We start from the raw sequence: 23,805 nt of genomic DNA, 5'->3' as shown, positions 1-23,805 counted from the left end.
TGGATTTGATTCAAACTTACTTAAAATAGATGTTCCACCTCATCACCCACATCATGTGCCCACATCATGTGACACAAGGTGCATAACTCTGACACCAAGTTTTCATGAATTATGTCCCCTTTTACTTAGAATTTAAGGTTAATTTTGTTGTATTTTCACTATATCTCAGTTATTACTAAATGGATTTGATTCAAACTTAAAATAGTTGTTCCACCACACCACCTACATCATGTGACATAAGGTGCTTAACTCTGACATAAATTTTTTTATGAATTATGTCCCCTTTTACTTTAAATTTAAGGTTGATTTTGATGTATTTTCACTATATCTCAGTTATTACAAAATGGATTTGACTCAAACTTAAAATAGATGTTCCACCTCATCACCCACATCATGTGACACAAGGTGCATAACTCTGACACAATGTTTCATGAATTATGCCCCTTTTTACTTAGAATTTAAGGTTAATTTTTATGTATTTTCACTATATCTCAGTTACTACTGAATGGATTTGATTCAGACTTAAAATAGATGTTTCCACCTCATCACCCACATCATGTGACACAAGGTGCATAACTCTGACACTAATTTTTCTTGAATTGTGTCCCCTTTTACCTAGAATTTAAGGTTTAATTTTGATGTATTTTCACTATATCTCATTCTGATTGGCTTAGAGCCAAAGGGAAGTAACCTTTTTTTAACTTTTGTTTGGAGTTTCTTCACCTTAAATTCCAGGAATTAGTCTATTTTAGAAATCCTATTTTTAGATTTTCAATTATTTTAGGTATTTTTCTAACTTTTTTATTATAAGTCCTATGTAAAAAGTAAATACATTTTTCTGTGGTAACATGGATCGGTAAGACACTTTTTTGTATTCACTTTTAGTGTATCTCTAATATTAGAGATTTAATATATTTACTAGTATTACTATACTAGTATTATACTAGTATTACTTACATGTGGAAGCCCAGGATGAAGTACTCCAAAGACTAAGTATTTTTAAGATTTCTTATGGTTGCCATTCTTCTGTGACAAGACCGTATGGTGGGGGTATGAGTCACTCCTGTGACAGTTCTAGTTTTCATGGGATCTGTATGAAAGTTGGTCTGAATGTTCATCTTGATGATATCAAGGTCAGGTTCAAAACTGGGTCACATGAGCTCAAAAACTACGTCACTATGTCAAATAATAGAAAAAAAACGACGTCATACTCAGTTCAAAACTGGGTCATGTTGGGACAGGTGAGCGATTCAGGACCATCATGGTCCTCTTGTTAGAGTTGAGTCATTGGTTTAATTTGTAATTTTAAATATGAAACTGAATGTTTTGTCCCATTATTGTTGTGTTTAGAGCAACTGCCGTACATGTCCGCTTGAACTATTGCTAAAGTGAGATGTTGGACTGGCTCTGGCAGTAATTTTGATAAAAAAAATTGCATCTTTTGTTTGTATTGGACTGGCTCTGGCTTTCATTTTGACACTGAAACAAACAAGTATACTCAATATGTTAGCAACTTAGCAGCATTTGAAGTTTGTTTGAAGACAGCAGTGAATTTTAACCAGCACTTTGCCACAATTTGGGAAATTGAGACTGATGATAATGAAAAAGTGAAGTAAAACCATCGAGAAAGATTCCCAATACATAGTCCACACTTCCTGGTTACTGATTACTTTGTCTTCCTGCAGAAAGTTATCTTTCAGATTTAAATGACTCTAAATATTATATACTGTGAAACCATTTACTTCTGTGGGCCTGAAGTTTCAGGTTTTTGCCTAAAAACAGCTGTTTCATGGGGATATAAAACATGGATTTCAACTTTTAAAGATTAAATGAAGGGGATTTTTTGTTTGTCCATTGAGATTCAATTTCCAGGATTGATGAACTCTTGAAAGAGCAAAAATTATTGCCTAACATATATTATTGATTTCACAGTATATAAAAGCAAGCATTTTTATTTGAGGCTAGAATGATGTATTTGTACTAGGTGACCACAGACTAGGAAACTGAAAAACTAAAATTTTAATCAGGGGTAGTAGTTGGGGGTTATGGTAAAATGGTATGTACAAAATTTTTTTAATCTGTACAAATGTGAATATGTATATTTTAAAGTGTTTGAGCTAAAGTGCCTTTGATAAAAAAAACAGTTGCCTTGGAATTTTGTATAATCACAAAGTGTTTTATATTTGTTTCCATCAAGTCTGTGGTCGTCCAGATAACCTGCCTTCAGTTCATGTTCACTTACACGCCGTTTATTTCTTTTTCTTTTTGTTGTTGGTGCCTATAGATTACCACCTAGTCGTTCTACCGAAGCAAGACGACTCGGCTAAGGCCATCTTGGCCGCTTGTACAGAAAAACAGCTAATCAAATTAGCCGCAAAACAATTGTTCCAGACATCGGACTACTTAAAGAAATCTGGTGTGTACTAAAAACACTAATAAAACATTTACTAATTATACAACAATGAACTGTGAAGATATATATAGATGTATATTCTGCCAGAGGTCTTTCGAACAAAAAAAAAAATGCCAATTTTGGTTTTCATTTTTGGGATATCGAAGTGTTGCAATTATTTTTTAACAGATCCTCCTATTCTCTATAAAACAATATTTGTGTTTTCTCACTCCCTGGCAATATTTGGCTGTGAAACTAATAAAGAATAGAATAGGTATTATTTTTCATTTAATGAAAAAAAACAGAACTGCTGTAAGAATAGAAATGGCCCGTCTTGTTCTACTGGAGTCATAAGTATCAGGTTAGACCAGGCTCGGTAGCCTAATGGTAGAGCTCGCAATTAAGTGCAGGATGTCATGAGTACGCTACCTGGTCACGTCGTACCAAGCATGTGAAAAATGGTACCAGAAGCTCCCTTACATGTCCCTCAGCATTGGAAGAGAAACTGGCTTCTCTTCTCCTGTTTCTATCCTACCCTCATAGTGATGCATGCCACCAGAAATGTGGTGTCTGGGCATTTAATATAAGTTCGAGAAAATATTTGAGAAAATATTTCTTAATCGACAGAACATACCTAAATTAATATAAACTAGTAGACCAGCTATGATCTTCATGATCCTATAGACTATAGCTGTTTCACCTTTAATGGAAAACTTTCAGCAGCTATTATAGTGGGCTGCATAATGAGGAATTCTATACTGAAACTTTTACTTAGGCGTTACTATTTTTCAGGAAAATAACACATTTATTCCAACCATTTACACGATCTATGTATCCAATGATGGGATTAAAATCCTTTGTTTATAAGTTTCTTCCAATTTATTTTAGTTTATATATATAATCTTCACAGTTCAAGTAATCCATATTTTGGAGTCAATATGAATCGTGCAGTTGTTTGTACAACGTGTCTGGCATTTCAAAATGAAAATACTAGAAACCTCCATGCTTGTATGGAAAATTTACTTTTGAGAACTTTGAGTACCATTGTCTGGAGTAATCTAAAAAGGAAACTGTAACAGAAGAATTCTGTATGAGAAATTATTCAGATATAACTGAAAACTCGAGGTCAACTTGCTTGGTCGTATTGACTCTGGATATTGTGGTGCTGTATTCTATGCCTGCATCTTGGTGTGTAATAGTACTGTAATACTTTTTTTTTTAAGTTTGAGAATTAGGTAAGTACTTGTTGATTGGTTTCATTTTTTTCATTTTTTCAGTTGGTTCCTATTATTGAGCTGTTGATTTTAAATATTTTTTTTTATTATTATTTACAATTTTATGTGTATATTTTTTTATATTTTATAATTTTTATGTTCAAAGCTGTACATTGACCTGGTATCAGTTACAGGCTGTATAAAAGCTGTTAGATCTATTACATACTTGTTTCTATTTTCTGTTAAGCTACAGAGGTACTGGAAAAGTCAATATTTTCCCATACACTAACACTTGAATTTCATATCGGGTGTGTGACGTAATTTTTTATGTGACATTGCATTAATTGTTTTATTCAGTTCAGTATTGTCAGTCTTATTCAGGCTATTGAACAAATTCATAATATTTACATTACATTTATATGTGTAGATATGTATGTAGTAAAAAGGTTATTATCTTTGCGTCAGGAAAATATGCACTCGTTTTTGAGCAGAAGAATATTGCGCTCCTGAAGTCACTCTGGGCATTGAATTCTTTATGTGAGGAAGCCATCCAGCTTTCTTGTTGCTGAAGGTCGGTGGTTCTACCCAGGTGCCCGCTCTTGATGAAATAATGCAAGTAGGGGCACCTGGGGTCTTCCTCTACCATTAAAGCTGCAAAGTATTTGATACCAGGCTACTGTTTCATTCCTTAGTGTTTCTGTTTTTCAATGTACCTTTTTGTTAGCAACCACTACCTTTATATCAGCTTGTTAAAAATGATATATGTCTTTGTAAAATTAAAAGAGACAGAAGTTTGTGTAAGTTATTTATAGTACAGACATCAGTATTGGTACTTTTTAGAAGATTTTCAGTGGATGCAAGTTTGATGCTATTTGCTTTGTATTTGTTTTCTTTGTGCTAACAAGTAAGTGTCTGTTTGTATTTTAGCATCAGATAGGGTTCTGCGACCGATGATTCTTACAAAACAGTTGGACTTTGCATCAGGGTCGTCAATCACAACACCAAGGATAAACCTGGTGAAAGAACTGGAAAAATATAATCGCCAGAATCAGGAGATTGCAAAGCAGAAGAGTGAGTCTGAAATAAAGCCCAGTGTGCAGACGTTATCTAGTGATGAAGCTGACGACAAACCGGCCACTCCAGCTATAGTACGATCGGTGTCAAGGCCAAACATTTTGAGCAGACGACCCCGTAATCGTCCTCAGCAGCGTTCATCATCACTTGATTCAGCATCATCAGGTGCTTCATCATCAAAGTCAATAGCAACATCATCAACTGCATCATCAGTGTCATCATCTAAAACAACTTTTTCTGCGTTAACCTCGAGAATTTCATCTTTAGTAGAGAAAAATTTGGATATAGTGAAACCAGATCCAGAATTAATGAGAAAGGGTCCAGAAGTGCGATTTTTTACAGGAGAGAATACACCAGTTAGTGCTGCAGCCGTTCTGACCATTCCAAATCCATCATTTTTAGGAAAATCTAGTGAATCTTCAAAACATTCTAGTTTAGTGTCAAATTCAGAAGCAGTCAATTCTGCTATTACTAGTATACCCGCGTATACTAACGCGAATCAGTGTCAGATAAGTTCTGATACAAATGTAACAACTGAACCAATTTTGCAGTCAGGAAAGGCTCAAGTTACACAAAAATCAAATAATACAATGATTGTAGGTAATGTGCTGAAGACTTCAGTGGTTACAGATCCGACAACTCTACCAGTTCTGATGCCGGTCGCCACTAACAAAGCGTTCCCAGCTAGCCCTGATGACATTGTTCTACCAGCAGGCAAAGGGTATGTTGTTTTTAAACCTATGGGAAATCTTCCAAAAGACTGTGTTTATACAATTGAGTCATCTACTGGCCTCATTAATGCTGTTGTTGACCCAGGAAAATTTGTAAAACCCGCTGGCCCGGCCCCGAAAACTGTTACTAGTTTCGGTCCGAAGAAAATTCTCCCCAAGACAGGCTTACCTGTAGCTACTGAAACAAGCATGTCTGCTCAGAATTTAAATCAAGCAATTCAGTCTGGGAACCAACCCACTGCACTTCCTGTTCGGAGTAATGGAGATACTAAAATTTCTGGAGAATCTGAGAAGTTACAGAAAGCGGCATTAAACCCAGATGTTCAGTCTAAGCTTAAGAAACATATTCACATTGAAGACAAAACAACTGTCAAGGAGAATTTGAATTTAATGGGTAATTCAGTTGCTAGCACCTCGAGTTCTGTTGTAGTGCCGGTAATTACCATGGGTAATAAACAAGTGTCTTATTCCAGAAAAGAATTGAGAGCTAACACACTTGTTGCTTCAGGGGTTACTCCACAAGGTCAGCGAGTACCTGTGCGGGTTTTAGGTTACACTACTCCACCTGGCTATTGTGGGTCAGAATCCATGTTTCCATCTCTGATGAGTAAACCAGTCATTACATTATCAGCTGTCACTTCCTCTGGCAACCCTTCACCCGCTATTGTGTCATATGTAAGTATTACCCCACCTGTTTCTGTTATTTCCCAGAGTTCCCCTCAAAGTTCCACTCAAAGTTCTCAAAGTTCCACTTTAAAAAAGATTTTCACTGACCCAACAGAAAACCTAAAACAAGAACATAATACCCTAAATGAACTTAAACATCGAACAAAAACTGTCCAGTCTCCCTCTACAGATACAGCCGTCACTGCCACAGTAGCTTCTGGAGACAACGTGAACACCTCTACCCCACAGCTTGATCCAAGGTTACGGCCGAGTTCACTCCCAACGGTCCTTCCAACTGTTCTCACTGAAGTACGGCACCATGGTTGTCAGACAGATACTGCTCAACCCATAAAAAATATTGTATCCAAAACTATGGTATATAAAGTATTTCCGGGGTCCCCAACAACCTCAATCCAGGTAGACCCAGAGAAGGTACCAGTAGATGATTCACTTGGGAACACAGTGATCAGTACGTGAATTGACCTGCCCAACCATTTGTCTCTCAAGATTAGAGAATCTTTTCAGTGATTTGTTACACCCAGTCTGTGTATATTTAGATTCTCTGACATACATGTTGTGTGAGGATCATACATTATGATAGCTGTTTTACCTGTTAACAGTGACTGTCTTGTCACCCAGACTGAAGTTAAGTCTATCATTCTAGGTCCTGTTTTTATAGACATTGTTATAGAATTACATTAGTTGTTAACAGTTTGTTTAAGTTTTTATTGAACCTTGCCTCACAGGAATTTGAGGGGGAAATCTCAAAACACTCTGTAGATGGAATCCATCCAATGTGAAAAAAAAATCATTTTGTTCACGATGATAGTGTGTAAGTGTCATGTTTCTCTGGCATGGGATTGTCATGTACAAACATATCCTGTTTTGTAACGTTTTGAAACAGCAATATTTAACTGTAACTTTATCCATCAACAATGCTGTCAGTAGATCAAGAAAGGTTGAACAGCTTGTTGATTTCAAGCCTTGTCCCAGAAAATAAAAATTTTCCTTACTACTGTTTAGTTCCTATTCTGTACAGTTTACTGCTGTTCAGTTCCTTACTACTGTTTAGTTCCTTACTACTGTTTAGTTCCTATTCTGTACAGTTTACTGCTGTTCAGTTCCTTACTGCTGTTCAGTTCCTTACTACTGTTTAGTTCCTATTCTGTACAGTTTACTGCTGTTCAGTTCCTTACTACTGTTTAGTTCCTTACTACTGTTTAGTTCCTATTCTGTACAGTTTACTGCTGTTCAGTTCCTTACTACTGTTTAGTTCCTATTCTGTACAGTTTACTGCTGTTCAGTTCCTTACTACTGTTCAGTTCCTTACTACTGTTTAATTCCTATTCTGTACAGTTTACTGCTGTTCAGTTCCTTACTACTGTTCAGTTCCTTACTACTGTTTAGTTCCTTACTACTATTTAGTTCCTTACTACTGTTCAGTTCCTTACTACTCTTCAGTTACTTACTACTGTTCAGTTCCTTACTACTCTTCAGTTACTTACTACTGTTTAATTCCTATTCTGTACAGTTTACTGCTGTTCAGTTCCTTACTACTCTTCAGTTACTTACTACTGTTTAATTCCTATTCTGTACAGTTTACTGCTGTTCAGTTCCTTACTGCTGTTCAGTTACTTACTACTGTTTATTTCCTTACTACTATTTAGTTCCTTACTACTGTTCAGTTCCTTACTACTGTTTAGTTCCTTACTACTGATCATTTTAACTACTTTTCAGTTCCTTACTACTGTTTAATTCCTTACTACTGTTAATTGTGAAACAGTCGTTGTTTACTTCAGTCAGATTGAAAGAAATCAGGATATTAATTGTTGAATTAAACTGAATTTTTGAGCAAATGTACAATATTGTGACTTTGATGAAGTGTGATCTAAGATAAGTCATGTTTCCTTCATGGTTTTTGTTCCAATTTACCCAAACACCAAGTTGTTTTTCCTCAAATAAGCGCTTTCTTGTCTTACGAGCAGACTGTGTCAGTAATTATGTCCGCCCCACCCCCAACCACTTTGGGAGACATATTGTTTTTGCCCTGTCCGTCTGTCACACTTCATTTCCGATCAATAACTGGAGAATCATTTGACCTAGAACCTTCAAACTTAATAGGTTGGCAGGGCTTATGGAGTAGACGACCCCTAATATTTTTGGGTTCACTACGTCAAAGGTCAAAGTTACAGGAGCCTGAACATGGAAAACCATTTCCGATTAATGACTTGAGAACCACTTTACCCAGAATGTTGAAACTTCATAGGATGATTGGACATGCAGAGTAGGTGACCCCTATTAATTTTTGGGTCACTCTGTTAAAGGTCAAGGTTACAGGGGCTTGAACATGGAAAACCATTTCCAGTTCATAAAGAGAACCACTAGGCCCAGATTGTTGAAACTTAGTGGGTTGATTGTTCATACCAAGTAGATGATCCCTATTGCAGCCAACCATCAGTGTCTCTTTGATTTTCGCTCCTGTCCCCTATAGACTTTTTGCCTATACAAGTATGCATTGGGGGAAGCATTTTCTGCAAAAGCATCGTCTAGTTGGAGATTAGGTCAGAAGTTGAATCTAACATTCCTCCAAATTAAGATTCAGGGTATATTGCCTTTCTGACATAGAATAATGTAAATGTCTGCTAAGAAATGACTTTGATCAGTCACAAACCCTATTCATGCTGGAGAAGATTCTGCCTTTGCAACCAGTGTAGATCATGATAAGACTGCACGGATCAGGCTGAACATGATATACACTGTTCGCCATTCAGACAGTGTTTTTGGTAGGCACCCCTTTTAACATTTAATGGTACTATCAAAATTGAAAGATGGACAAGTTCATTATAGAAATTTAGCAGGGTTAGGGCTAATGTTCTACCTGTTTTACTATTTAATGAAATTTGCCATGATTGCATCATTTTTGCTGTTCATTACCTCCTCTCTCAATTCAAGTGGGACACTGGCAAGAAAAAACTGGTTAAAGAGTGCAAATATTACATGTCTTCTAAATCAGTGTGACCTATAGATAGGAGATACCTGTTCACGTTGTGTCTGATTTATTTTTTAAAATGATGAACAATTGATATTTTAATTAGTATAATGAAGATTTTCAACTGAAGTCTTAATTGACTGGTATTGATAGAATTTAGCCATCAGAAATATGTGTTATAGGTAGTTTTATCAATTGTAATTGGTGTATTGATCAAGAATTGTTAGTGGGAATTAACTTGTATAAACCAGGTCTTTGATTAATTGTTTTTAGCTCACCTGTCACAAAGTGACAAGGTGAGCTTTTGTGATTGCGCGGCGTCCGTCGTCAGTCCGTGCGTACGTGCGTAAACTTTTGCTTGTGACCACTCTAGAGGTCACATTTTTCATGGGATCTATATGAAAATTGGTCAGAATGTTCATCTTGATGATATCTAGGTCAAGTTCGAAACTGGGTCATGTACGGTCAAAAACTACGTCAATAGGTCTAAAAATAGAAAAACCTTGTGACCTCTCTAGAGGCCATATATTCCACAAGATCTTCATGAAAATTGGTCAGAATGTTCACCTTGATGATATCTAGGTCAAGTTCGAAACTGGGTCACGTGCCATCAAAAACTAGGTCAGTAGGTCAAATAATAGAAAAACTTTGTGACCTCTCTAAAGGCCATATTTTTCATGGGATCTGTATGAAAGTTGGTCTGAATGTTCATCTTGATGATATCTAGGTCAAGTTCTAAACTGGGTCACGTGCGATCAAAAACTAGGTCAGTAGGTCTAAAAATAGAAAAACCTTGTGACCTCTCTAGAGGCCATATTTTTCAATGGATCTTCATAAAAGTTGGTCAGATTGTTCATCTTGATGATATCTAGATCAAGTTCGAAACTGGGTCAAGTGCGGTCCAAAACTAGGTCAGTAGGTCTAAAAATAGAAAATCTTTGTGACCTCCCTAGAGGACATATTTTTCAATGGATCTTCATGAAAATTGGTCAGAATGTTCATCTTGATGATATCTAGGTCAGCTTCGAAACTGGGTCACATGCGGTCAAAAACTAGGTCAGTAGGTCTAAAAATAGAAAAACCTTGTGACCTTTCTAGAGAACATATTTTTCAATGGATCTTCATGAAAGATGGTCTGAATGTTCACCTTGATGATAGCTAGATCAAGTTTGAAAGTGGGTCACGTGCGGTCAAAAACTAGGTCATTAGGTCTAAAAATAGAAAAACCTAGTGACCTCTCTAGAAGCCATATTTTTCAATGGATCTTCATGAAAATTGGTCAGAATGTTCACCTTGATGATATCTAGTTCAAGTTTGAAAGTGGGTCACATGCGTTCAAAAACTAGGTCATTAGGTCTAAAAATAGAAAAACCTTGTGACCTCCCTAGAGGCCATATTTTTCAATGGATCTTCATGAAAATTGGTCAGAATGTTCACCTTGATGATATCTAGGACAGGTTCGAAAGTGGGTCATGTGCAGTCAAAAACTAGGTCAGTAGGTCTAAAAATAGAAAAACCTTGTGACCTCTCTAGAGGCCGTATTTTTCAATGGATCTTCATGAAAGTTGGTCTGAATGTTCACCTTGATGATATCTAGGTCAAAATCGAAAGTGGGTCATGTGCGGTCAAAAACGAGGTCATTAGGTCTAAAAATAGAAAAACCTAGTGACCTCTCTAGAGGCCATACTGTTCAGGAGATCTTCATGAAAATTGGTGAGAATGTTCACCTTGATGATATCTAGGTCAAGTTCGAAACTGGGTCATGTGCGATCAAAAACTAGGTCATTAGGTCAAATAATAGAAAAACCTTGTGACCTCTCTAGAGGCCATACTTTTCATGAGATCTTCATGAAAATTGGTGAGAATGTTCACCTTGATGATATCTAGGTCAAGTTCGAAACTGGATCACGTGCCTTCAAAAACTAGGTCATTAGGTCAAATAATAGAAAAACCTTGTGACCTCTCTAGAGGCCATATTTTTTCAAATGATCTTCATGAAGATTGGTCAGAATTTTTATCTCGATGATGTCTAGGTCAAGTTCAAAACTGGGTCACATGAGCTCTAAAACTAGGTCACTGTGTCAAATAATAGAAAAAACGATGTCATGCTCAGTTCAAAACTGGGTCATGTGGGGACAGGCGAGCGATTCAGGACCATCATGGTCCTATTGTCTAAGATAAATTTCAGTGTGGCTTTGACCTTATAATTTTTAAGTAGACAAATCTGTTATGTTGAAATTCTTTGTGTCACCTGTTAAAGTAAAGTTGACAATTGCCTGATGATGAAAGATAAGTTTTACATTTTTACACAGAATTTACAATCCTGCAGAGCCAGGAATGTTTTGCTGTAATAGTTTTGAGTACTGTAAAAGCACATATTTTTGCTGGGTCAAATTTTCACGCATTTAATATTTTGAGTATGTTCGCGAGATATAATATTTGCGAAATAGTATACTTTAACTCAAGGTGAATATCTATGCTATGATTAATTTTCGCGAGATGTAGGGCCTGGCGAAATTAAACCCCTGTGAAAATTTCTGCTTTTACAATAGTTCTTGTGTTTTTCTTACCTTATATAGACATAGTGTCAGATTTGTTAGATTTTTACATGAATTTTGATAAATGTACAAAAAGTACCTTTTAGTACTTATATACACTGTTACATTGCAAAAAGGTCATCTGCTTCCAAGATGATGACAGAATTGCATTCAACTTTGGGTTGTATTTTTAGCTCGACTATTCAAAGAATAGTCTAGCTATTCTACTCACCCTGGCGTCGGCGTCGGCGTCACACCTTGGTTAAGTTTTTGCATGCAAGTACATACAGCTATCATTTAAAGGCATATAGCTTTGAAACTTATTTATTCTTTTTCTAGATCAATTACCTACCTCACTGGGTCAAGTCCCATAACTCTGACATGTATTTTGAGCAAATTATGCCCCCTTTTGGACTAAGAAAATTCTGGTTAAAGTTTTACATGCAAGTAACTATCTCCAAAATTTCTACAGATATTAAATTGAAACTTCACATGTGTCTTCGGGGTTATAAAACTAGTTGATAGCACCAAGTCCCATAACTCTGACATGTATTTTGGGCAAATTATGCCCCCTTTTGGACTTAGAAAATCCTGGTTAAAGTTTTGTGTGCAAGTACATACAGCTATTACCAAAAGGCATATAGCTTTGAAACTTATTTATTCTTTTTCAAGGTCAATTACCAACCTTACTGGGTCAAGTTCCATAACTCTTAACATGTATTTTGACCAAATTATGCCCCCTTTTGGACTTAGAAAATTCTGGTTAAAGTTTAACATGCAAGTTACTATCCCAAAAACTAATGCAGATATTGAATTGAAACTTCACATGTGTCTTTGGGGTTATAAAACTAGTTGATAGCACCAAGTTCCATAACTCTGACCTTCATTTTGGCCAAATTATGCCCCCTTTTGGACTTAGAAAATTCTGGTTAAAGTTTTGCGTGCAAGTACATACAGCTATTACTAAAAGGCATATAGATTTGAAACTTATTTTTTCTTTTTCTAGATCAATTACCTACCTCACTGGGTCAAGTCCCATAACTGACATGTATTTTGAGCAAATAATGCCCCTTTTGGACTTAGAAAATTCTGGTTAAAGTTTACATGCAAGTTACTATCTCCAAAACTAATGCAGATATGAATTGAAACTTCACATGTGTCTTTGGGGTTATAAAACTAGTTGATAGCACCAAGTTCCATAACTCTGACCTTCATTTTGGCCAAATTATGCCCCCTTTTGGACTTAGAAAATTCTGGTTAGTTTTGCGTGTAAGTACATACAGCTATTACTAAAAGGCATATAGATTTGAAACTTATTTTTTCTTTTTCTAAATCAATTACCTACCTAGGGGCAACCCATACTTGACATGTATTTTTGTGCAAATTATCCCCCCTTTTGGACTAAAAAAAATTTCGGGTTAAAAAAAGTTTTAATGCAATTACTATCTCCAAAACTAAAGCAATATGAATTGAAATTTCAATGTTTTTTCGGGGTTTATAAAACTATTGGCCCCAAAGTCCCAAACTCTGACCTTCTTTTTGGGCCCAAATTTATCCCCCCTTTTGGACTTAAAAATTCGGTTTAAAATTTTGGGTGCAAGTAATTACAGTATTACTAAAGGCATATAGATTTGAAATTATTTTTTTTTTTTCTAGATCAATTACCTCCCCAACGGGGTCAACCCCTCTCTGACTTTATTTCCCAAAAATTATCCCCCTTTTGGACTTAAAAAATTCTGGTAAAGTTTTGCGGAAAGTACATACAGCTATATAAAAGGCATAAAATTTTGAAACTTATTTTTTCTTTTTTCTAGGCATTACCACCTCACGGGTCAAGCCCCAAAACTCTACATTATTTTGGGAAAATTTAAACCCCCCTTTTGGGACTAAGAAAATTTGAAAGTTTTACGCAAGAACTATCCCCAAAATTCTACAGATATTAAATTTGAAACTTAAGGGTTCTTCGGGATAAAAGAAAGCCCCAAGTCCCATAACTCGGACATGTTTTTGTGCAAATTACCCCTTTTTTGGGATTAGAAAATCCGGGTTAATTTTTGGGTGCAAGTAATACAGCTATAAAAAAAGGGCAATAGTTTGAAATTATTATTCTTTTCAAGGTCAATTAAACCTTCGGGTAATTCCATAACTCTAACATGTATTTGAAAAATTTTCCCCCTTTTTGGACTTGAAAAAATTCTGGTTAAGTTTAACAGCAATTACACCCCAAAAAACTAATGCGATTTGAATTAACTTAACATGTTTTTTTGGGGGTTATAAAACTATTTTGAAACATAAAGCCCAAACTCTGTAGTTTTTTGGTAAAATTTATGCCCCTTTTGAATTTAAAACTTTGATTTTAACATTTTGGGGTAATAATTTCCGCTTGTGACAATATTCGAATTCAAGGGCGTCTTGTGGACACCTTGTTACATTACTTGAAAAAACTTTTTTTAAAAAAGAGATTTATTTTAAATTTCAGTATAAACAACAGTAAATTTACTAAGCTTGGGGAAAAATTCTTTTATACCAGTAGAAAACATTTTGATTAAAAATGTCCCTTTTCCTGTCATGGAGACAAACCATTTAAAATTTCCCAAAAGGCATGTTTTTGCTTTTTAAGAGCATAGACAAATAGAAAATTTTGTCGAGGGAAAATCGTTCATTGTTGAAAAAATAAAAATTTTAAAAATTTTGACTTTATTTTACTATCCTTTTCTAAGATTCCCAATTGTTTAAGTATTTGAGAAAAAAAAATTGAAATAAGGGTAAAAACAATCTAAGTCTTATTTTTTAGTTAGTTACAAGAGCCTTCTAAACGGAACCTCAGAAAAAAAGGAAAAACCTTTGAAACTTAACAGTCGCATCTAACTGAAAACCCTCTAAACCGTCGTTTTCCTTTGCTTCTGAGGTTATTTGGTTTAGGGGTCTTTGACTGTTTTATGGAATAGTCTCCAAAACTTTTCAGGGGACATCCTTCAAAAAAATAAGTGGTATCCCCAAAATTGAATGATGGACCACCCCATTTTAAAATTTACGGGGAAAAGTTAAAGCTTTTCTTTCACGCAAATTTCATGGTTCATCCCTAAGTCCTTAACATGTTACAATATTCGAGAGAAAATCATATTGGAACAAATCACTCCATTAATGCAAAAAGTACCTTTTGGAAAAAAAGGGGATTTTTTTTTTAATGGAAAAAAAAAGAAAAAAAAGTCAAAAATTTAGAGGCCAAGATTTTTTAAACTTTGTTATTACAAATGCATGGAAGTTGGAGATACCACGGGTATACGCTTGAAAAAAAACTAAAGTATTGGGAGCTTTTGTGCATTGGGGGAATACCCAAAGTAACAAATTCTGACAAAAAAAATCCCCCTAAAAAGGTTATATTAAAAAAAAAAAAAGAAAAAAACTACTTTTTTGGCCCACAACCTTTTTTTACAGAGTTAAATTTTTTCCCAGGAGTTTTGTTTTTCAGTTTGCCTGCAGAAGATACTAATACCATACAGTCGGGTTTTTTTCTGCAGAAACGTTTGATACCCTTTTAATTTAATATCATTTTGTTGGAACTTTTTTTTTTGTATTTTGTTAGCAAAAGCCATTTGCCCCTTGAGCCGGGGACACCGTTTTTTAACACCTGAACACACCCCCCTGTCCCCCCACTCGTCCCTGACCACCCCCGGGGGGGGGGGGGTGACCATGCCCGTGACGGGGGATTCCCTGCTTCAACTGTCTCAGGATTTGCTACCTCTAACACTAGGCAGTGCCAGTTTACTCGGTGCTAACCGTGACCTGTTGACTTGCCCGACACCTGGTTGTGACGGGTCCGGTCATGTTTCAGAAAATTATATCCCCGCGGTTTATCGGGCTCCCCTTTGGCCGATAGAGCACAGTAACCAACATTTAAAAAAAAGTAAGGGTTTTAAAGGGGTATAACTATTTAATTAGTGGAACTTTGAACAGCCCTGTTTTAGTCCCTTTTACCATCGGGCGTTGACTTTGTGCATTTTCCCCAAAGTGAAAAAGAATAAATTTGAATTTTAGAAAACTAAAAAATGGGATACTAGTTTTGGGACAGGCCCTTTTCTCTCTTTTTTGGGTATAATACCAAAATGCCTTTAAATTTTTTATTTTTTTTGCTTTGAGATTGACCTATAGGGGCACCTGCTCATATTTTAAAAATAAAGTAGCGATACCTAGAGGTTAAGCACTCTATTAGAAAATAAGACAGAGGGCAGGGGATTTCTAGGCGTCCGAGAAAAGATTGGACAAAAAAATAAAAATTTACGCTTTTTAACTCCCACAAACAGGTATGTTTTTTTGGGTTTTTGTATCTTGTTTCTGAAAAATTTTTAACTTCGTTGTTTTCAGTTGGTGATTCCTAGATGTGTTTTTGGGTTTTTCCCTTTTTTCGAGCATTTTATTTTTTAAGTGCTTTCGGTTGGAACCAGCTAAAGTATGACAATCCTTTTACCAAAATTTGGGCCCCAATTTTGTGCAGAAAAGGTTACAAAAAAATTGGAAAAAAAATCCAAAGGTATACACAAACCCCAGTTTCAGAATTTTTTTCATCTGTTTTCCTTTTTGTTAACATAGTTCCAAGCGTCAGTCTGGGGGTTTTGATAATCTGAAAAAATTTTGGAAAACAGTCGGGGGTTCTGATCAAAATTTATGTAAGAAAAAATGGGGAAAACAATCTAGGGGCTTTGAGATATGTAAGAAAATTTTGGAAAGGACTGGTTATTTCATTTGTTCTACACCGTTTATGTGGGGTTGTTGATGGTTTTCTTGTGGAGAGCATTTAATACGGTGGGGGAACAGGGAAGTCGAAATTTATATCCCCACCTTGAAAGGGGGAGTTTTAGCGAACCCCCAGGGCAGGGGGGGTGTTTGGGCCCAAAAAGCTGTCGCCCTTAATAAAACAGTTTTCATCTGATTTTTACCAATTTGCTGACAATTTGTGGGCTTTATATCTTGGCCAAGTTAATAAGCACCCAAATCCCCCCTGGAAAACGGGGGTTTATGGCCCTTAAATTCCGGGAAAAACGCGAATTTAGCCCTTTTTGCTTTTGAGTCGAACAGTTTTCTTCAAAATTTCACCAAATTTTAAACAATTTTTGTTGGCAAAATTTCCCCAAGACGAAAAACAAAACCCCAATACCCCCAGGCCCCTTTGGTGGGCCCCTTAAATTTTTTTCTCGAAAAAGCAATTTAGCTTTGTCTGCTCTCGTAATGAAAGTTTTCCCCCGACTTCATCAAATTTGCTGACAATGTTTGGGGGCAAATATTTGGGGAAAAGTTCGTAACCACCCAAATCGCCCCGGGGCAGTTGGATTAGGCCCCTTTGAATTGGGCCAGGTTTGATGACAGGCGTTTTTGTGATAGTCGGGGCACCCCTTTGTAAAATTCAGGGTTTAAGCAAAAATGGCTTTTTCTTGGGGTATGAAATTGTGGATAAAGAAAATAAAAAATAAAAAACATTTTTGGGGGGGGAAAAAAAATCCTCTTTTACCCACAAAGTATGTTTAAAGATAAGGGCTCATTAAAATTTACAAATATTTTCAGGGCCCTGCCCTACCAAAAAAAGGATCTAAAGTCATTTATTCATGAAGCTGACAAAATGTTGAAAAAACGGGAAGAAATAAATTTCAAGGTACATTTGAAGGCATTCTGAAACCTACCTGAGTCCGGACAGTCAGGTAAGAAACATGTTGTCTTTGGTATTTTTTGTTCATTTTCATGTGTGCTTATTTGGTTTTGGTAATACGAATAAGGGGTTTTGGTAATTTTTCGACCGTTTTGAAATTTTTTTAAAAAAAGAAAAATTGTCTTTAAATCCCCATTTTTTTGGTTGATTTTTAATGCGCTGAATCCGCAGTGTTTTGAATTCATGTGCCACTTTTAAAAAAATTAAAGCGGGGTTTAAAAAAATTCACAGTATACATTTTTAAATTGTAAATTTTTTCATTGTTTTTTTATATTTTTGGGCCCTTTAAAAAAATTGAAAGAATGTATGAAAATTCTCACAAAAGGTTTTGCGCAGTTGCGGGCTTTAGACCAGTTTTGATGGTTTTTTTTAAAGTTCTTAAGACTTACCAACTTAACTTAATTAAACCTTGTTTTCACCCTCTAGATATTGAGTTTTTATTAATTGTAAGTAAGATCATATTTGGAAAATAATAAACCTGAGATTTTTTAAGAGTATATTAAAACAGTTTCTCAACCTAATACAGATGTCCAACACCAGGATTGAGGGTCGGGCATGGAGGGGTAACTACTCTTACAAGGAGTCTGCGGGCGCCCAAGGGGGGGCAAACTCAAGAAAATTTTTGGAAAGAAATTGAGAAAAGGAGATGACCCTTTAAAGGTGGGGAAGCTTGCATTCAAAAAATAAAAGGGGATTTTCCTGTTAAATGAGTTATGTAATTCCCCGGTTTGATTTTTAAAAACCTAAACTAAGTTTGTTTTATTCACTATAGAATAGCTTCCCCTTTGAAAAATTAGAACTGGATTTTTTGACTATTCCCTGAAAAGCTTTAGAAGGTTTTATTACAGAGTTCAGAAAAAAAAAACCCTAATTTTTTTTTATGTTTTGACACCTAGAAAAAATTCAAGTTGAAACAGAATTTCCCAAATTTTGATATTAAAATGTGCCCCAGATATAGATGATTGTAAGTGCCCATTTCTTTTAAAAGTTGTTAAAAAACATTTTGTATGCAAATAATCGGAGCAAAAAAAGAGAAAAGGGGACGTTTTGTTTCATATTGTCGTATAAGCATGACGATGACCATGGGGTTTTCGCCGGCCCTTAGCTCAGGGGAGGCATTGGTTTACGGATCGCAGGGTCGCGATTGATTCCGGGGGCTGGGGTATGTTCTCCGGGGACGTTTGATAAAAACTTTGTGTCTAAAAAATTTTCACCTCCACCTCGAAATTCATGTGGAGAATTGGCAACTTGCTTTTGAACAGGTTTTAGGGTACAGAATCCGGGAACAGGGTTTAGGTTAATGCCCCCGTTACTGACAAAAATCGTTGAAAAACGGGTTAAACCCAAAAACAAAAAAAAACAGGGAGGTTTTCTTTTAAATTTTGATTTCTAAATTTCTTTGAATTTATTTTTAAAACTTTTGCATACATCACAGCGCAAAAGTTTTTTTTCAGATGTCCAATCCAGACTGTGAGGATCAGGGAAAAACAAAAATACCCTCTCTAAAAGGTAATTTTAAAATTCCTATAGAAGGTAATGCTTTAAACTTCTCCCAAGAAGATAATGCTTTAAATATTCCCCCATAAAAGTAATGTTTTAAATATTCCCCCATGAAGGAATGCAAAAAATACTTCCCCCATAAAAGGGCAATGTTTTTAAACCCCTTCTAAAAGAAGGTAATGCTTTAAATATTTCTCTCTAAAAGGGCAACTTTAATCCCTCTCTCAAGAAGGAATGTTTTAAATACCTTCCCATAAAGGCAATGTTTTAAAAAACCTCTTCATAAAGGGAAATGCTTTAAATACCTTCTCAAGAAGGAAAGTTTTTTAAATACTTCTCTCATAAAGGGAAATCTTTAAATACCCTCTCATAGAAGGTAATGCTTTAATACTTCTCCCATAGAAGGAAAATGCTTTAAATACCTTCTCTGGGTACTTTAAATACTTTTCATAAGGCAATGTTTTTAAAAAACCTCTCTCATAGAAGGCTGCTTTAAATCCCTTTTTAAAAAGGGGAAATGCTTTAAATACCTCTCTCAAAAATTTAAATGCGTTTTAAATCCCTCTCTCATAGAGGTAATGCTTTAAATACTTTTCATAGAAGGAAATTTTTTTTTAAATACCTCCTCATGGAATTAAGTTTTAAAATACTTCTCTCATAAAAGGAAGCTTAATGTTCTCTCATAGAAGTTAATGTTTAAATATTCCCCCATAGAATTGCTTTTTGTTCCTCTCTCTAAAAGGGAAAAATCTTTAGATATTTTTTCAAAGAAACATGCTTTAATACTCTAAAAGAAATCTTAATTTTTTCTATTATGGGGGGTATCCTTTAAATATCCCCATAAACTTCCTTTAAATACCTTTCATAGAATTAGTTTTTAATTACTCCTAAAATTTAATATTTTGAATTTCTTCTTTAAAGATAAGCTTTTAATTTTTTTTATAGAATTAATGCTTTTTTTTCTTCTCTATAAAAGTTAATGCTGAAAATTCTTCAGCTGAAAGTAATGTTTTAAATACCCTTTAAAATTTTACTGTTTTAATACCCATAGAAGGTAAGTTTTAAATTTTCTTCAGTTTTTAATATTTGTGAATATTCCTGGTGAATAAATTTTATTTTGCATTTGATAATGGGGATGATGCCTTTTAATATTTTTACTGCTTTTTGGAAAAAAATATCGAGAAAATTTTATCTAACCCATACTTTAAAAAGACTAGATAAAAATTTTCCTGTTTCGGGCCCTCAGGATGTCCACTAGAAAATGGGTTTTCAAATTCAAGTAATATTCCCGGGAAGGTACGAAATGGGGGTGTGGACTGTCCGGCCTCAAAATGGAAAACCTTTGTTTTAAAGTAACAGATTTTAACCCTTATCATGCTGGATTTCTGAAAAGAACTTTTTTTTGCCTTTGGACTGGTTTTTCCCGGGTGATTTAACCCCATGGGGGCAACCCTTTCCCCCCCATGCCAATGACTTCGTGTGTTAATGACAACTTTCGATCCATGCTTGAAATATGTTTATAAAAAAAAACGTACCTTGATTTTTTCTTTCCTTTGTAGTATATTTCCGTTCAAATTGTTTTTAGGGAAAGAAATACCTTAGCTACAAACTAAAAACCTTTAAGTGGAATTTTGTTTTTTGGTCACTGAAATGCAGATTCATTCTGTTTAAGCGTTTTTTTCCCGTGTTTTGTATACATATCTACTATAAAGGTCCAAAAGCTTTAGTTTTTCTATTATTTGTAAAATAGGGTAGAAAGAAAAAATTCTGTCAAATAAAAGTTATATTATACAATGCAAGAAAAAAAAAACATCTGTTTTTACGAATCTGATAAAAAAACCTCTCTTTCCACCTGCCTGGGCGGGAACTCGGCTACGGTATTTCTGTCTGACGAAAAAACATGAAGATATTTTTGTCCATCTTTTTAGTTTTGGGTTACCATTAACGTTTAAAAAGGGGTTTTTCCAAAAAAAACTACGAATGGGAAACGTGCAAAACTTGAAAATTTAGGGGGTGCAGGCTATCACGATCTACACTGGTTCAAAGCAAAAAAAACAAAACGAGTCTGGGGTGATAAAGGTTAAAGTTTTTTGTCATTGGGTATATTTCGTTAATTAAAAATTTCAACATTTTGGGGCCTATTATTTTTTTTCAAAAATGTCTTAGCTGACTACTCAAAAGTCTAAACTATTCACTCACCCTGGGGTCGGGGTCCGGGGACACCTTGGTTAAATTTTTTTTGTCAATACATACACTATTACCCAAAGGGATATAATTTGAAATTATTTTTTTTTTTTTTCTAGTCAATACAAAACCCCAGGGGCAAGTCCCAAAACCTGAAGTATTTTTTGGGAAATTATGCCCCCTTTTTGGGCTTAGAAAATTCTGGTTAAAGTTTTACATCAAGTTATATCTCCAAAAATAAACAGATATTGAATTGAAACTTACATGACTTTTTCTTCAGGGTTAAAAACTAGTTATAGCAGCAATCCATACTGTATCATTTGGGGAAATATTCCCCCTTTTAACTTCAAACCTTTTGAATTTAACCTTTTTGGGGGAATATTTTTCCTGCTTCTGGGAAAATATTTTAAATAGTCGAGCTTGGCGTCTTACGGAACCTTGTTAGCATGATTCTGGGTAATTCATTTATTTCAAAAGGCATGTCTCACATTGGGGGTATTAGCCCTCATGAAAATGCCCAGGTGCAGTAGTTCGGTCGTATTCCTTTTGATTCAACAGGTTTATCACAATTTAGAAAAGGGCCGTCATCAAATTTATGTCTTAGCCTTTATGGTGTTAGATAAAGCGGTTTTAAAAGGTTGACTTTTGTTTTTCATTAAATTTGTTTGTTTTTCGTGAAATATAAAAATTGTCCCTTCTTGGCAGATAATTTCCCTATTATAAATATTAAAAAAATTTTAATTATTTTTTGAAGTAACATTTTGAGTGTCTATATTAAAATTTTTAAAAATGCACACAAAAATCCTTTATTTTGTTAGGGAGCATGCTTAAATTTCATTATGTAAGCTATTTGAAAAGAAAAGTACAAAAAGAACAAAAGGGGACTGAATTTTAATCCCTTTCCATGCAAATTTAGAAATAGTATACAATATTCAAACACATTGACAAAGTTATTATCATTCAGTGTGTGACTGATACAAACAATATCTTAGTTATTATTTCAAGTACTGGTATTTCTCCAAAAAGCATAAAATAAATAACGCACTTCCATTATTGAAAGTCTTCTAATGTTCGATCAAAAATTTTGAAAACATAAATAAATATTTTACACATGTTTACAACCCGGGATTAGATAATGTCATAAAAAAATTATATATTGCACTATTGTAAAAGCTTGATGTTTGTTTTTTTTAAAAATAGAAAGTTGGTAATTGCTTGGGCATATGGGAAAAAAAAAAAAAAATTTTTTCACAGGGGAAAAACTTTCATGCAAATTGAAATTCATTTTGGCTTTCCAATTGCATTTATAAAATTGTTCAATAAAATTGATAAGGGCTGGACAAACCCCAAATTTTATTTTATTCAACTTGTTAAAAAAATTTCCCTAAAAAATTACTGGAATTTTCCCTATAAGTATATTTTTTTTGGTTTTCACAAGCTTTGATAAAGTCGGGAAAAAAGGGAAACATGAGATATTTTCAACCGGGGTTTTAATCATATTTAATTGCCGCGCCCGGGTGGACGGGTTTTGGCATGCAATGGAAATTCTGTACATCGTACCTGCCCCTTCCCGAGCTGTTGCGATGAAGAAACCCGATGAGTCCGGGAAAAGGGAATTAACAAAAGTGGGGAACGGGGAAGGTTTTTTTTACATTTCTCTTTAATAATCAAAACACAGTGGGTGGGCTTTTGAGAATAAGTGTTTTAATTTTTATTGGTGCCTGGAAAAGAAAGGAAGGTACCTGTTAGCTGTACAAATACAGCAAAACTGTTTAAAAAGAGAGGTTTTGATTTTGATACCCCGACGGTATGGTTTCATTGCGTTGTAGAAGTCCTTTACCTCCCCCTTTGTTTAATAATTTTTGCGAAAAATTTTTAATTACGATTTCCGGAATGTTTAAAAAGAATCTGAACTTCGATGGGTTAACTTTAGGGCCCCTTGGGAATTAGTTCGAGTTTTTTCCCTTTTTAAAAAGCCAAATGGCGGCCATTTTTAATTTGGGGAAACGAGGGCAAAGTGAAAACCTTACATTAACAATTTATATGTACCTAATGTGTTATGATATGAATCAACTGATGAAAAAAAAACGAACCGAAAATTGCTTTAGATTTTTTTCAAAATGACATAGATACGAAAAAAAAAAGAAAAACAAAATGTTTAAAAAACACACAAAAAAAAAACTGAATAGCAAAAACCCTTTTTTAAATTTACAGGACAAAAATATTTTCATATTTTATTGCTTTCCCAAAACCCACTTTAATAACCCCGTTTCCGGGTCCTTTATAAGGTTCAACCCTACTAAAGCAGTAAAACTATGAAGGTTGAATCGGATCCCTGTTTTATGAGAAAAAATAAAGAAACATTGCTCATTTTTTTGTATTTTTATTTTTTTAAATCAAAGCCAAATTTAAAACATTCATGTCGAAATCACGGGATTTAATTTTTTTGCGTTTTTTTAACCCACTTAAATTTAAAAAGCATGTGAAAAATTTCGCAGGCCCTTTTTAAAGGGGAACCCTTGGGGAATGTCAGGCAAAGGTGTGAAAAACTTATAATACAAGCCAATTCGCGACAAATTGTTTTCGACGAACCGGTGTAAATCAAGTAATTGGAGGGGCCACCAAAAAGGTTTGAGATTCGAATTTTCGAAATTCACGATAAGTAGAAATATAAGAATAAAAATGAAAAAATTCGGGGGCCAGCGAAGAGTTCGAGCAATCCGGTGTTGAAAGACCCAAATTTTGAGCCATTTAAAATTCAAATGAGTATAGAACTAAAAAGGGGGTTTAGATTTTATAATCTGAATTTCAGCATTG

General features: G+C 34.9%; 1 protein-coding gene across 3 annotated transcripts in view; it reads left to right on the top strand.

Annotated features, from left to right (window-relative positions):
* Window positions 1–12,652, top strand: part of LOC123523711 (myelin transcription factor 1-like) — a 51,712-nt gene extending 39,060 nt beyond the window's left edge. For 2 of the 3 annotated variants that reach the window (XM_053539582.1, XM_053539583.1), the window contains exons 11-12: window positions 2,285–2,416; window positions 4,534–12,652. In XM_053539582.1, the coding sequence (XP_053395557.1) occupies window positions 2,285–2,416; window positions 4,534–6,554 (2,153 nt within the window). In that variant the 3' untranslated portion in view covers window positions 6,555–12,652. The remainder of the gene's footprint in view (window positions 1–2,284; window positions 2,417–4,533) is intronic. The other variant, XM_053539584.1, reaches the window with a different exon arrangement.
* The last annotated feature ends 11,153 nt before the right edge of the window (window positions 12,653–23,805 follow it).

Source organism: Mercenaria mercenaria, chromosome 3 (assembly GCF_021730395.1).
Source record: "Mercenaria mercenaria strain notata chromosome 3, MADL_Memer_1, whole genome shotgun sequence".
Lineage (NCBI taxonomy): Eukaryota > Metazoa > Mollusca > Bivalvia > Venerida > Veneridae > Mercenaria > Mercenaria mercenaria.
This window is presented reverse-complemented; position numbering and strand designations above follow the sequence as displayed.